The sequence below is a fragment of the Adelges cooleyi genome, unplaced genomic scaffold (genome assembly GCF_023614345.1).
Source record: "Adelges cooleyi isolate 19-005CV unplaced genomic scaffold, UGA_ACOO_1.1 ACOO_flye_CR_arks_rails_tigmint_CR_PRNA_9, whole genome shotgun sequence".
NCBI classification, from domain to species: Eukaryota; Metazoa; Arthropoda; class Insecta; order Hemiptera; family Adelgidae; genus Adelges; species Adelges cooleyi.
Window position 1 is genome coordinate 12,600,641 of NW_026096579.1, and position 13,623 is coordinate 12,614,263.

Sequence of the window (13,623 nt, forward strand, 5' to 3'; positions counted from 1 at the left end):
ACGTTATTTACGCAGACAAAGTAGGTGCAATCCAAGAAAGTTATTTGTTTGTCGTTTATTATATATTTTTTTTACAGTCATTTATTTAACACCGCCTACGTGGGTATTAGTATGCTAACTAACGCGTTAGAGTAGGTATGTAAACTTTTCAATCGACCGCGTTGGGCGTAATCATCATAGGCATTCGACAAAATAATATTCTCGATGAATCACCAACTTGTATTTTGCTTATAATACGTGTACAATTACAGGGTCATATTAGTAATATTTTACAATCATAAACGCACTATTCATTATGTTTTTATACCTAATCGTAGTCAGAATAAACATTGTCAATACACAAAGCCGCTGTATATGTTCAATATCCGCATGCACTAGCCAAGCATTAAAGAGCTTAAGTGCTATCGTTTAAATGCATTTTGCCTGGGTGTACTAAAATTTAAACATCAATGCATCACAAACGAAACCAGTCCTTCAAATGGCAACTAGTGAACAGCTTGCCGGTACACAATCGAATATTTACATAAAGTAAACAGTGCTTGCACAGACAAACCGACTGGTTGTTTTTCACATGTTAAATAAATATGTTTTTTTTTTAAATTCAATAATAATACCTTTTAGCCCTAAAACAATAAAATAGTATAAAAGATCACGTGATAACAATGTTTTATGAACTACCTAAAAAATATTCCATAGACGGAAGTGTATTACAATTTATAATACATTTTTGTGGCTATTATTTTGAAATATTATTTTTTATTTCAAGTTATAGCTTTCTAAAGTGAAAATATCACTACAAATATATTTTTAGAAGATTACTGCGGATTTTTAAGTAAAAGGTGAAAAACGACATTAGACTAGCCGATAAAAACTTGTGATATGTTATGTGGAAGTATTGTGTATTTTTTTTTTTAATTTGCGTTCAACCAGATATTTTCTAACAACTTTAAACGTCATGATAAATATTTATACCGTAAAAATACTTATATTTACCTACTTCTTATGGATTATTTTCTGTTGTTGTTAAATTATGTACAACATGATATTTAATCAATAAGTATTGCTACAAAAAAAAAAAAAAAAATACGCCATACTCGCCAGTTTAAAGTAAGTTGTATTATCACTTATAGACTACTATATAGATATAATGTTAGATTCAAAAGCAACTTTTATTATGTTACTTATAATAATTTTTACAATAATATTAAAAACTACATTTTTGAACTGCGATGGAGTACCAGAAAAGGTAAGAAATGTAAATAAAATACCGATTGATTTTTGAAATAATAATTTTTAATGATCAATTGAAGTTAGGGACCGAACCCTAACTTCTATTAGGGATCCTACATTCGAAAACCTCATTATCTATGCTGTTTAGTTTGAAAAAAATATTAGGCTTAACTCAATCTTTAACATTAATATCATATATGTTTGGAACACATAAAATTATTTATAATGATTTAAAGATTATTGCAATTAGAAGTAAGGTAATCATCGGTTAGCCAAAAATATTGGTAAAACATATTAATGAAACATAAATGCACTTATATGCAATGCACTGTTAACATTATATGCTTTATTGCCATCCGTATGTTATTTGTTCAGGATTCTCAAGCTTTAGAAGAGTTTATTAAGGTGTTTAATCGGATCCCAACGCTTATGGTTAGTAAACCGCCGACAATTTCAGACGCCGATCTACGTCAATTGTTGACTTTGGAGACCATTCCTGAAAACGAAACGATCAATAACGATTCAGCAAAGATTCTCGAGGATTTCAAATTACAAATAAACGGTTTAAAATGTACATACGGGTACGTCACTATGAAAATGTTGTATTTCCTACAGACCATGGAACGGGAGGACGTGCGAAAACTGATGATCACTATAAACTCATACAGCAAATATGCTTGGCGAATGTTATCCGTGCTGTACATCGCCAGGACTACTGCCCCTAAAGCACTGTGGATAATGTCTATAACGTTGACCGTAACCCGTCTGAAAATCATAAAATATCATCAATTACTGGGGCTTTTGACTTTTGACGATGCCAATATATTATTAGATAAATGCGTTGAAAACCGTATCTTAGCATCGAACGCTTTGTCCGAGGCCCCGTCATATTTGGCCAATATCAACGAAAATGAAGTCTTGGAGATGCTGGCAAGTTTAAAAATATCAGACGGAAACGAGGACGAGCTACTCGGCATTTACAGATTCGACCAAGAGTTCAACGTGTACGTTTTTTACGGGAAAATCATGGTATTTTACAAATCTATTATACCTCCTGGACAATTGGCCAACTACAATTTCTACGACCCAACACAATATGCAAACGCGCTAGCCAACTACGTTGAAACAGTCCAGGTGATATGGAAATCTGATTATTCCTCAATAATCCGGTTCACTGATTTCATCAAAAACACTTTGATTATGTTAACTTCATCGTTAGTGCTTTACAACTGTTACTTCGTCGAAAACGAGTGGTTTAACATCGAACTGAATTTAGAACCGTTTTCGGACAACTGGAAGCTGGTCAGAAAATCAACCAAAAACATTTTGAAAATCGCACTGGCTTCGGTGAATGATGTTAGCAGACTTTTGCACATTGAAAACAAATCGTTTTTCCAAACCGTAAACATGTATTTTAGTTTAAAAAACAATGTAACTAGAGACATTTTCGGACATTTTGTAAGTAAAACATTCAACACATATCGGTCTTATTTGGGAAAATTAAGATTGAATTATCAAAACAATGTTTTTACCGCACGAAAATACGAGATTAACGGGGAAAAATTAACAAACTTTTCTATGCTACTAAAGAAGTATTGCAATACTATTAAAAAATTCATAGAACCATTAAATTTCAAAACTATTAAGTATTTTAAATTAAGTATGCTCAATAAGAGTTACAAAGAAAAATTCGACTAATATCTTTCATAAATCAAGACTCTAAATGTTACTGATCAGCGTTTGTATATAAATCGTACTGAATTTAACAGAAACTTATAAACATTTATAATTTATTAGAATATTTAGAATATTATTATTTTTAATTTAATTTTCGAAGATATTTTCTTCGCTGGACATACTTCTCGTATTATTTCTACAGTCCCTGTACAAGTTTTTGGTGTCTAAACAATAATCGACCAGGAACCTGAATGGTCTTGTATGAGCAAATTTTACAATAACAAACAAATATGCAAGACGGATTTTGTGATTAAATAACAGAAATAGAAAAATGTCTCCTTTTACGTAACTCATTTAGGTCAAGTTGTGGCTTCCTTGTTAGACAATTTATCAACTAACTTATTTGATTAAACACAAAAAGAAAACTGGTCAAAAAGTTTTTAAAAGGGTCATATTCAAACTCTTATTGCGACGTTTTTATTTTGAATTTTAAAAATCTAAGCCCTTTGCAGACTATAGGAAGCCAAATGCTGGACAAATGTTCAGTAATATCATAATGTAAAAGAAAACGCAGTAAACCTACCTAAATTATGTTTTGTAGTTTCTGTTTAAATGTTTGATAAATTAATTAGGGTATTTATGTAGTAACCCAAGACAAGTCGACCATGCAGTAACTGCATGTTAATAATCGATTATTAAAATATTATATTGTATAAAATAATTGATTTTCGTATAAATGAATTACATAAATGCTTGAAATATTATGTCAATTATTTTGTAATTATAATTTGTTTAAAAAAGAAAAAATGTATGTTTAGTAGATACTGTTTTTTTTAATTGTTATTTTAATAGCCTGTGTTTATCACGATAATTATAGTAGTAGCTACTTTAGTTCGTCAAACATGGTAGATTGAATAATTGATTTGGCAAAAATCAATCGTATCAGAAAGATTTGGGTTGTAAAATACAACAATTTATGGTCAAAATATTAATGAATTAAAATGATAACTAATAAGCGGCGTTATTCAAAAACCTTTCTTCGCAACAATTATATATATATTTTTTTTTTGTAGATAATAATATTGACTTTCACTATGGCAGGCCAGTATAGTCGTCACTGTACAGGTTCCAGCTTTTTGTATAAGCTTTTAATAATATTGGTCTAGATGGCGCGGTAAATCTGTGCGTGAACTTGATTTTCGCAAAACAAATACACGACAACCCGTACGCCGCCCTCAAGTACAAGATAAACGTTTTACAGTTATTTTACATATTTTATTATGCTACGGCGAAATCGACGTCGTCCTTGTCGTGGCTACACGGTAAAAGTAAACGGGGCGGCCGGCGCTCGTGACTCATAATACAATATTATTATAGTCGTCTCGTCTTTCTTTTAACCACGAACCTGGTACCACCGTTGAACATAACATTATTATATTCTACTCAACAGCTAAAATACTATTACTAAACACACACACACACACAGGAGACGATCTCACTCGCACTATACAGTCCCACCGCGCGCAATCGTGACCGTCGTCGTCACCACTTTGAAACGAAAATCTCACGGCGAACGTGCCCGAACCAATGCCACCAACCGAAAAACGTCGAAAACACAATCAACCGAACGACGGCTGATATTATTGTACCTGGTGGCTGACGGTTGCCGTGTTGTAATGCCTACCTACCGTCGAGTAACCGTCGATTGTTGTGGCGATTTCTGATCTATTGGTTACTATTCTATTATAGTACCTACACGAAAATTATTTATTTTAATCCAACACTGACAAACCCGGCTCGTTGCCGACGTTTGTCATAATAATAATTATTATTCTAACCAACAGGTATTGAAATATATTATCAGATAAAAAAAAAAAAAAAAACGTCTTCCACATTTACTGTATCACACTTGTTTGCTCGACGTTTGTAATTATTATTTTCTCGTGCCACACAATCGCGTTAGTCGGTCACGCTCGTCCAGTGTTCGTCGCCGTCGCGTTGTTATCATAACACCGATATTTTTTTTTTTCTAATTTTTTATTTATTTATTATTATTATTTCTATTCGTTACTATTATATTTGCGGTAATGATCTCATCGACACCGACGTCGACGTCGACGTTATAGCGCCGGTGGACAGTGGCGAACGCGGGCACGGACGACCCGGTCCGCTTTATCCCATGTACGACGGCGACAAATGAACAGCACAGTCGACTGTCGCGACCCACCGAAATATGGGTAAGTATATACCTATTACAATTTCCATGGCAATAGCGTAGATTAGATAATTGGTTTTATCTAATCTGCGGTACCTACCTAATAGTAAAAAAATCTATTCATTACCGAGTGGGTAAACCTCGGTTATGTAATACCTTGGGTCCAGAGACCTTTGGAAGCCATACGACTCTGCACCGTTTTTGTTTTTTAACCATAACACACTAGCTGAAACGTGTCTTTTATTTGTTGTGGGTTTAGAGGCTGTGGTACAGTTCGACTATACGGCTCAAGAGCCGGACGAGTTGACGTTGAAGAAAGGCGACGTAGTAACCGATGTAAAACCCATGCCCGACGGATGGATGGAAGGCTTCAAAGACGGCAAGAAAGGAATGTTCCCCGACAACTATGTTAAGGTAATACTAAAAAATGTTGAACATATAAACAAAAATGTTAACGCTGTCTGTTGTTTAGATTGTGCACACGTCTAGTGGTGTAGTGCTGAGAAAAAGTAAGCTGTTGAAATGTTGTAGATTGCGAATGTATTAAATTGAATATCTATTATATCTTTATAGAAAACCCTAGAAAATGCAAAGTGCTGTTTAGCTACAAACCGGCCAACCGAGACGAGTTGGAATTGAATATTGACGATGTGATAGAAGTTTTTGGAGAAGTCGAAGAAGGGTGGTGGAAAGGACAACTAAAAAATCAAGTGAGTAATTAATAAAGTGTAACTGCTTATCAGTAATAGTAAAGCTAATTGTATAGGTTCAAATCTAGTTGAGTATTGGGTATTTAGTTATGATAATGTTTTACAAAAGTTATGTTCTGACTACTTTTAAAAGAAAACATGCTCTTGGTATCTGGTAGTGGTTTTTATTCCCCAAAATGATTGTTATAGAGAGGTATCATTTTATTTAATAGTTATGAGAGCAGGATACCATCATTTTTAACAGTGCTAAGCATGTATCAGGAAATGGAAGTATCTGGAAAATTGAATTCATGGTGTGTTATCTAAATTAATGATTAAAAATGTATTGACATTTTTTGACAATGATATACGATATTGAAATCATAACGGTTGCTGTTTTTCTTCAGCAAGCCCATGGATTATATACATATTTAATCAATGACTTATTATATTCTTGTATTACTAACATCTCAATTTTTACATTAATATTCATAAGATCCCTATCTAAAATTCTAGTTTTGGATGCATTACAACAAGCATACTACATAACACTTGTGTTATTTATTATGTATTTACCTAGGAAAAACAGCTCATTCTTAATGTTTTTATTATATATTGTAGTCACACACAATTTTAAATAAACACCAGCTCACAAGTTTTTTTTTTTTGCTGAAACAAAATGAGTTGTTCCTACACGTCAGCAATAAAATATAATATATTTTACGGACTCCAAACAATTTATAAATTACTAAAATGCATTACTATATTTTAATGCCCATGGTTGTAACCCATACAGTTAAGTAAAGTAAACACATTATTCAATGTCAATATACAACATTTGGTTTCAAAATAAATATCTACTGTGTGAGTTATTAATTTTAATGGTTTTTGCTAAAAACAAATTCATAACAACATAGCTTCTATATCACAATTTGTGGGTCAATAAAATTAAGATAAATGGTTAGATGATGCATCTGTCTTAGAGATAATGTATATTTTTATAATTATAGTCTTATGACTGGATTATAAAAAAAATAAAAATATTAATATGTTCATTACTAATTTTATAACTATACTATAGTTTGTTGTAACTTGAGTTACAATGAAATGTACATTTCATTAAATATAAAACAAAAACAATGATGTGTTTGGTGTTAGTAGTAAAAATGTTTATAATATTACTGTTTTAATCTAAAGTCGGTAATAGAAGGAATTTATTTATAAGCAACATTTATTATTATTAAACTTATATTTTCTTTAAACTTGTAATGAAAATATATTATGTATGAAGTAAAAAATTACTTTTAATTCTCAAATTTACAGAGAAAAAATGTACTACAATTTTTTGTTGTGTTGTATGTAAGCTAGACTGAGAAAAAACCTTTTGTTATAAAACTTTCATTAAACATAAATAAATTCATTAATTGTTTTAATATTGGGTTGTAATTCCCAGAAAAATGTATTGTTGATAACAAAAAACCTATGAATGATTTGTAATTATATCATTTTCAATCAAGTAGGTAAAGATTAAACAACAGTTAAAAGCCAAATAAAATTTATTTTTCATGCTAATTCTTTAAAGTGATCTACATACCATCAATGATAATATTTCAGAAAAAATGGTGTTTCTTAATTTAACATGAAGATGTACCATTTTTTTTTTTTTTGTACTGTTGTCAATTAAGCGGCTATTAAAATTATGATTGTTGAGCAACTTGCCTTGTGTTGTATTAATAGTGTTTCTTATACATATGTCCATATATATACACACCACCATTAAGCTCAATTAGTTTATAATTAAGAATTTTTGATTTCTGTTAGATTGTGTCAATAAGTCTTAATTACAATCTCGTGTGTTACATAAAAATAAACCTTTTACATTCTGCTTATTAAAATTGTCTTATGCGTACCTATAAATTATTAATAACATTTAGTAGGAAAAAATAATCAATTTTGCCATGTGTAATTATTGTGTTATAATTATTAAATTGATAGTTTAATGTATAACACTTGAAGTCGTTGTATATATTATTATAACACTTATATTACAAAACAGTTATATAAATATATTAATAAGTTATATTTGAGAAAAATATTGATAAATGTTTGATTGTTTTTTTTTTTTTTTTTTAGACTGGTGTTTTTCCTTCAAATTATGTTACTGAAATATCCGATTCAAAAATTGTTACAAGAAGTGATTCTAAAACGTCGACAACATCAATTAAAAAAGAAGATAGTATTAAGAAAGGTATTTTTGCAAATATTTAATACACCATATCTTGTTAGCTTGACTTTTCATATATTTTTTAACGGACCTTGAAAAATATTAAGATGGAGAGTGGAGACATCTCCACCAAGATAATGTTTAGTCAGCATTAACTATTTTTTTATAAACTAGTCAGACCTAACCATGACCCCTTTTACAACAAAATCATGACCCGATCAACCAATTATAGTTAACTATAGTTACTTGAGAAGTCATAAGGGTAAATGGTGAAAACTGTATATTCTATACGTGGGTACATTTTTAAGTGGGAGACAATCACAGTCTACTTACTGTAAGTAATACTTAAAACAATAAGACGCCAAATAAATGAACATTTTGTTCTAATGTTATCTTAAAAATGTCGTTTGATTTTAACTAATTTTTGTTTATTTTTTTTTTTTTTACTGTAGAAAAGCCACTGGAACCAGTAAAAAGTACAGAGAACAGTGAATTAGTAAATGTTGAATTAATGAATGTTCCCAATTTACCTCCAAAACCAGGTAAATCAAGCTTTGCCATTACCAATTAATAAGTGAAATAAACTAAACAATATAGAAAATCCCCTCCCAAGTAAAAAATGATTGCTCAATGAGAAGAAAACCAGTCATAAAATGGTATAAAAACCTGTTAAGATCTGTAGCACTATATTTACCTTGGGTATGAAAAATAACCAATCAAATTTTAAACATGTTTTTATGTCCTATAATTATTTTACCATAATAGTTTGTTTATCTAATGCACTTAAACAACACTTCTGCCAGTTATAGAGAGATAAGACAGGCCAAGTCTGTACTAATAAACTGGCAAATAACTAGTATACTGTAATAATAATGACTAATGGAATGTTAATATTGTGTAGTATCATTAATACAATGCAGTCACTCAGTTGTCAATTCATTTGCCAATAGTATTTTTTTAGAAGAAATATGCGTATTTTTTGAAACATAAAGATAAAGTGTTATTATTTAACTAAAGTACTATTATTTAACTAAAGTACTTATTTATTTTTTGCGTTGAATCAATTTTCTTAATAATGATCAACTTAGTTAAGAAGAGATTTTCTAATATATTTACATGTAAGTTTCATTTGGTTTAAAAGCTAACAACTTAACTTATACATCTGTGAATGTCTATAAAGTTAATTTTGTACTTAAAAACTTTAAAAAATGTATCCCTATGATTATTTCCTGATCAATAATATATCTTTTAAATTAAATTCTTTGAATGTTAAAAAAATTGTTAATTACATTTTTTGGAGCCAATTGTTTAGTTATTATGTTTATAGTATTTCTAGGTAAATAATAATCTAAAAAGTTGATTTGGTTTTCTTTTAGCTAAAGAAGTTTGTGTTGCTTTGTTTCCTTATGAAGCTGTTAATAGTGATGAATTAACATTGGCTGAAGGAGATTTAATCACAATCATATCACGGGATGTGGAAGACAAAGGCTGGTGGAAAGGAGAGTTAAAAGGCAAAGTTGGTGTTTTTCCAGATAACTTTGTGCAAATTGTAAATCACGATGAAGTAAGTACAGGATATATTTTTTTAACATAAAAATCGGGTGTATTGGTAATTTTTATTTCACTCATAACAGGTGTCTAGTAAATTGGAAAAATCATCCAGTAGTCCGCGAAGCGGTACTACGGCATCTCTTCGAAAGTTAATGCAAAGTCAAATGGAAAAAACATTGGCTCCTATTGTCAACAAAAAACCAGCATTGCCGCCTCCACCTCCGACTTCCAAAAAACCACCTACCGCTAAAAGTTCATCAACATCTTCAATTTCTAAAACCATAAGTGGCATAAAATCTATGTTGAGTGCCGAACAAAATTCAGACAAATTAAAACAAACTGCAACTGATCACAATGAAAATAAACAGTATGGGTCTATAGCCGTTAAGCGCTCAGAATCTGTTGGCTCGATGAAAAAAACAGCGGATACGCCAGATGGCAGTTGTATGAGCAGATCGTCATACAGTGTTTCATCGGCATCTGTACCGGAATCTCCCTCTTCTTTAGTTATCTCAAATGTAACTTACATTTAAATATAATGCTTTATTAGCTAAATTGTTAACACTCCTTTTTTTTTTTTTTTTTTAGCACGAGAACAGTGGCGGTGAATCTAAAAGTCCTGATTTTGATCAGATAGAAAGAACGGCCATGCTTAGTCATCCAACTGCGTCTCGTGCAAAAGCACCTCGAAGAAGACCGCCGTCTGCTGCTTTTAGTCTTCCTAGTGAAGATGATCCATCATTGGACCCACTGCCCGTAAACGGCATGCCTGGTGTAGAAAAAGAAAAAGCTCCGTGGGTTCAAGAGCTAAAAATGAATCAGGCAAAAAAATCTTCGAGTACTAATTCCGTGATAGGTTTGTCTATAGAAAGTCAATTGAATTTATTTAACATTAATTTGACCGTTTCTAATAAATATTAAAAATCAGGAGGATCTCGAACAAGAGTAATGATTAATCCATCCACAACTACAATAACATCCGAAAGTTCAGACACCACTTTGGTCACACCCAAGACTGGTTTAACTGCTGTCGGTATAGGTGGTGTGGTTTTTAAACCTCCTGGATATGTGCCACCTTTAACGACACCAGAACCAGTCACAGTCAGCACGCCGTCCAGTCCAATCACGTTGGCTCCAGCAGAACCCAATCCGGCCACACCATCGGTAGAGCGAAGTCTGATAGCTGTGCTAAACGAAAAAGTAATTTTACTTAATAATTACATTTTCAATATCTAACAATTTGTATTTTTTAGGTCAAACAGTTGGAATCTACAGTTCAACAGCAAAACCATCTTGTAGACAAATTGTCAGTTAAATTAGAAGTAGAGATTGAAAAACGCATACAAATAGAAAAAGAAATGAAAAAAATCATGGAACTTGTGACTCGGGTGTGATATGTGTATGGAAAATCAGTATTTTCACACATTAAAACATAATCAAACAGTACTTAATAAACCATTCGGGTTTTTTTTGCGGTTGTAATTTATTATTTATTTTCTTTGTGAACAGTCATCCATTATCTTTAATGTAAAGGTATTTTTGAGGAAGCATTCCATTATAATTCCATTCCAAGGACTTGTATGTGATTTAAATGTTTTATTTTTATGTTTTCGATGGATTCATCTATCATTATTATTTTTTATTGGTACTATATAAATGGTATTATTAACTTTACTTTTGAGATGCTCTAGTCTTTACTTTCAAATTGTCATGTTTTTCTATAATATTATGCAAGTATTATTTTTTTAAATCATTCCTTATTGTTTTTGTATTAATCTTCTCACCTACTAAATGTGATAAAAAATATGAATCGAAGCTAATACTATGATACGTTTGTGGCAATTAATGATAGGCAGCTAGTTTCTTAATTATAATGTTTAATCCCCAATGACGATTAGTAGCGTTTTGGTTAGTTAGTAATTTCCATCTTTTTATTCTCTCAAAATAATATTAACATTTGAATTCCAATCAAAAGTAGCAATAAAAAATTATATATATATTAATACTATTTGCCAAAATCCAATAGGCCATTTAACTGTAATGTTTTTTTTTTTTTTTTAATTTTGTCCTACAATGTTTGTTTAACTTCTTTATCACATTAAAAAAACCTTAACCTTTAATGTACTTAAAAATATTTGTGAACGACACACATAGCTTATACTTACCTTTAAGTTTGTTGTATAGAGTAGTAGTTAAATACCATTTAGTATATTTTCTAAAGTACATTCGAAAATGTGCCTGTAACATAGATTTTTACGTTATATATTTTGCTAATATGTTAGTAGTTAATGAATACAAAGGCCATATAAAAATTATCAAATTAACAACCTAAAGTTTATAATATGTATTCCCATCGATATTTTCTGCTATTATCATATTTTAACTTTTTGTATTTATCAATAATTTTATTGAATTTTCTAAAAGGGAAAATTGTAGTTATCAGTTGGTTCTTTTACGACCACTTTGTTTTAGTGACAAACCAAAAAACCAATAGTTGAATTTTTTTATTTATTTATTTTTGGATAACAATATTGAAATTTTTTTATGTATACCTGTATATAACATAAATAATTAATATTATTATTATATTTTAATTTTAATGTGACAATTGTGTGTTTAAAAACAACATTTAGGCAGCAGACTGATTTTGCATATACCTTGTTCATATATTATGTTATGCAATTGACACTTTTATCTGATATTACTCATAACCGTTTCCCTCCAGAAATTGGCCGAAACTATAGTTAATTTTTTTTATATTTATATACATATACAAATTATATTTTAATTATTCTTGTATTTTGACATGAATATTTTTGAATTGCTAAATAAGTTATTGATCTGACAGTGCATGGTTACTTATGCAAGTCAACAAGAAGAGTGTTAAATTATTATTGTACCAATGTTTAAGATATTTTTATTTACATATAAAATTCATAATTATTGTAAGTTGTAAACCCAATGGTGTCATATATATTTTATAATTTGTTAATTATTATTTTCAATAAAAATATTTTTTAAAATGAACCTAATATTATTTTTTATGATCAGAAAATATTACTTGACGTTTATCAATTTTATCATCTACTAGTGTATAGATGTACTTTGCAATTTACATTACAGCCATCACAATTATTTTACCGTATACATTTTTGACATGTATAGAGTTGTTTTTATTATTTTATTTTTCACGCTATGTCGGAAATGTTATTACAATTTATTGCTCATATCATTTGTGAACACTGTAGTAGTATACCTAGGAAAAAAATGTACGAGGTCATTTCATCGAATAATACTAATTTTCATAGATAAGCGAAAAAAGTAACATCAGTTATTCATCATGAGGAAAAACACAAAAGCACAGACAACTACAACTTCATACAATAACTTGAACCTGAACCCTAACCTTTAAAAAAGAAACCGTGCAAATCTAATAAGTGCTAGCCGATAATAATTTTTCTAAGCGTTTATTTATCTCAATTAATAAGGTTTTATGCTGCTGTTTATTCGTGTCTTAGCTGTATAAGATGATATTAGTACATTATTATTACCCGGTTTAATTAAATTTGGTTGAATGACAACTTAAAGAAAAAGTCTGCACAGATATTCTAGTAATATAGCTGAATATGATGATATAAATTTAAGTTTAAACGCTTTGAAGTTCGTATGTGTAGGCAGTAAAAACTGTAAAACACCCTTTTTTAAACACATAATTTCTTCTTGTAGTAAGTCTATAGAGCCCTAAAAGTACTTTTGAAGCCCAAAATTTTAAAAATCGACTCTCTTTTTATTTTCAGCCCTCAAATCTAAACACTACGCATAAAACCGTTAAAATAAAGTTTTCATCCCTTCTAAGGAAAGGTTAATGATGTTTTCCTATTATCTTTTTACTGTACCTACATCTTAGACCTCAGTAGCACTAAATCAGATGCAGGGTTTTTGAAATGATTTGAATTTCAGGCTATTAGCGGTTAAAGGCAATGATCTAAATAATATTCTATAAAATGTTGGACTCGATACGACCGTTTTCGCTAAAT

At 30.3% G+C, this 13,623-nt stretch overlaps 1 protein-coding gene across 1 annotated transcript; it reads left to right on the forward strand.

Moving 5' to 3' along the window:
* The first annotated feature begins 4,404 nt into the window (after window positions 1-4,404).
* On the forward strand, window positions 4,405-12,613 carry LOC126846873 (SH3 domain-containing kinase-binding protein 1). The gene is made up of 11 exons (XM_050586708.1): window positions 4,405-5,144; window positions 5,382-5,536; window positions 5,595-5,631; window positions 5,696-5,832; window positions 7,945-8,059; window positions 8,488-8,577; window positions 9,412-9,599; window positions 9,670-10,104; window positions 10,175-10,442; window positions 10,515-10,786; window positions 10,840-12,613. Exons 1-11 carry the CDS (start codon window positions 5,141-5,143, stop codon window positions 10,978-10,980), a joined length of 1,842 nt encoding a protein of 613 aa, XP_050442665.1. The 5' UTR covers window positions 4,405-5,140; the 3' UTR covers window positions 10,981-12,613.
* Window positions 12,614-13,623: the final 1,010 nt, after the last annotated feature.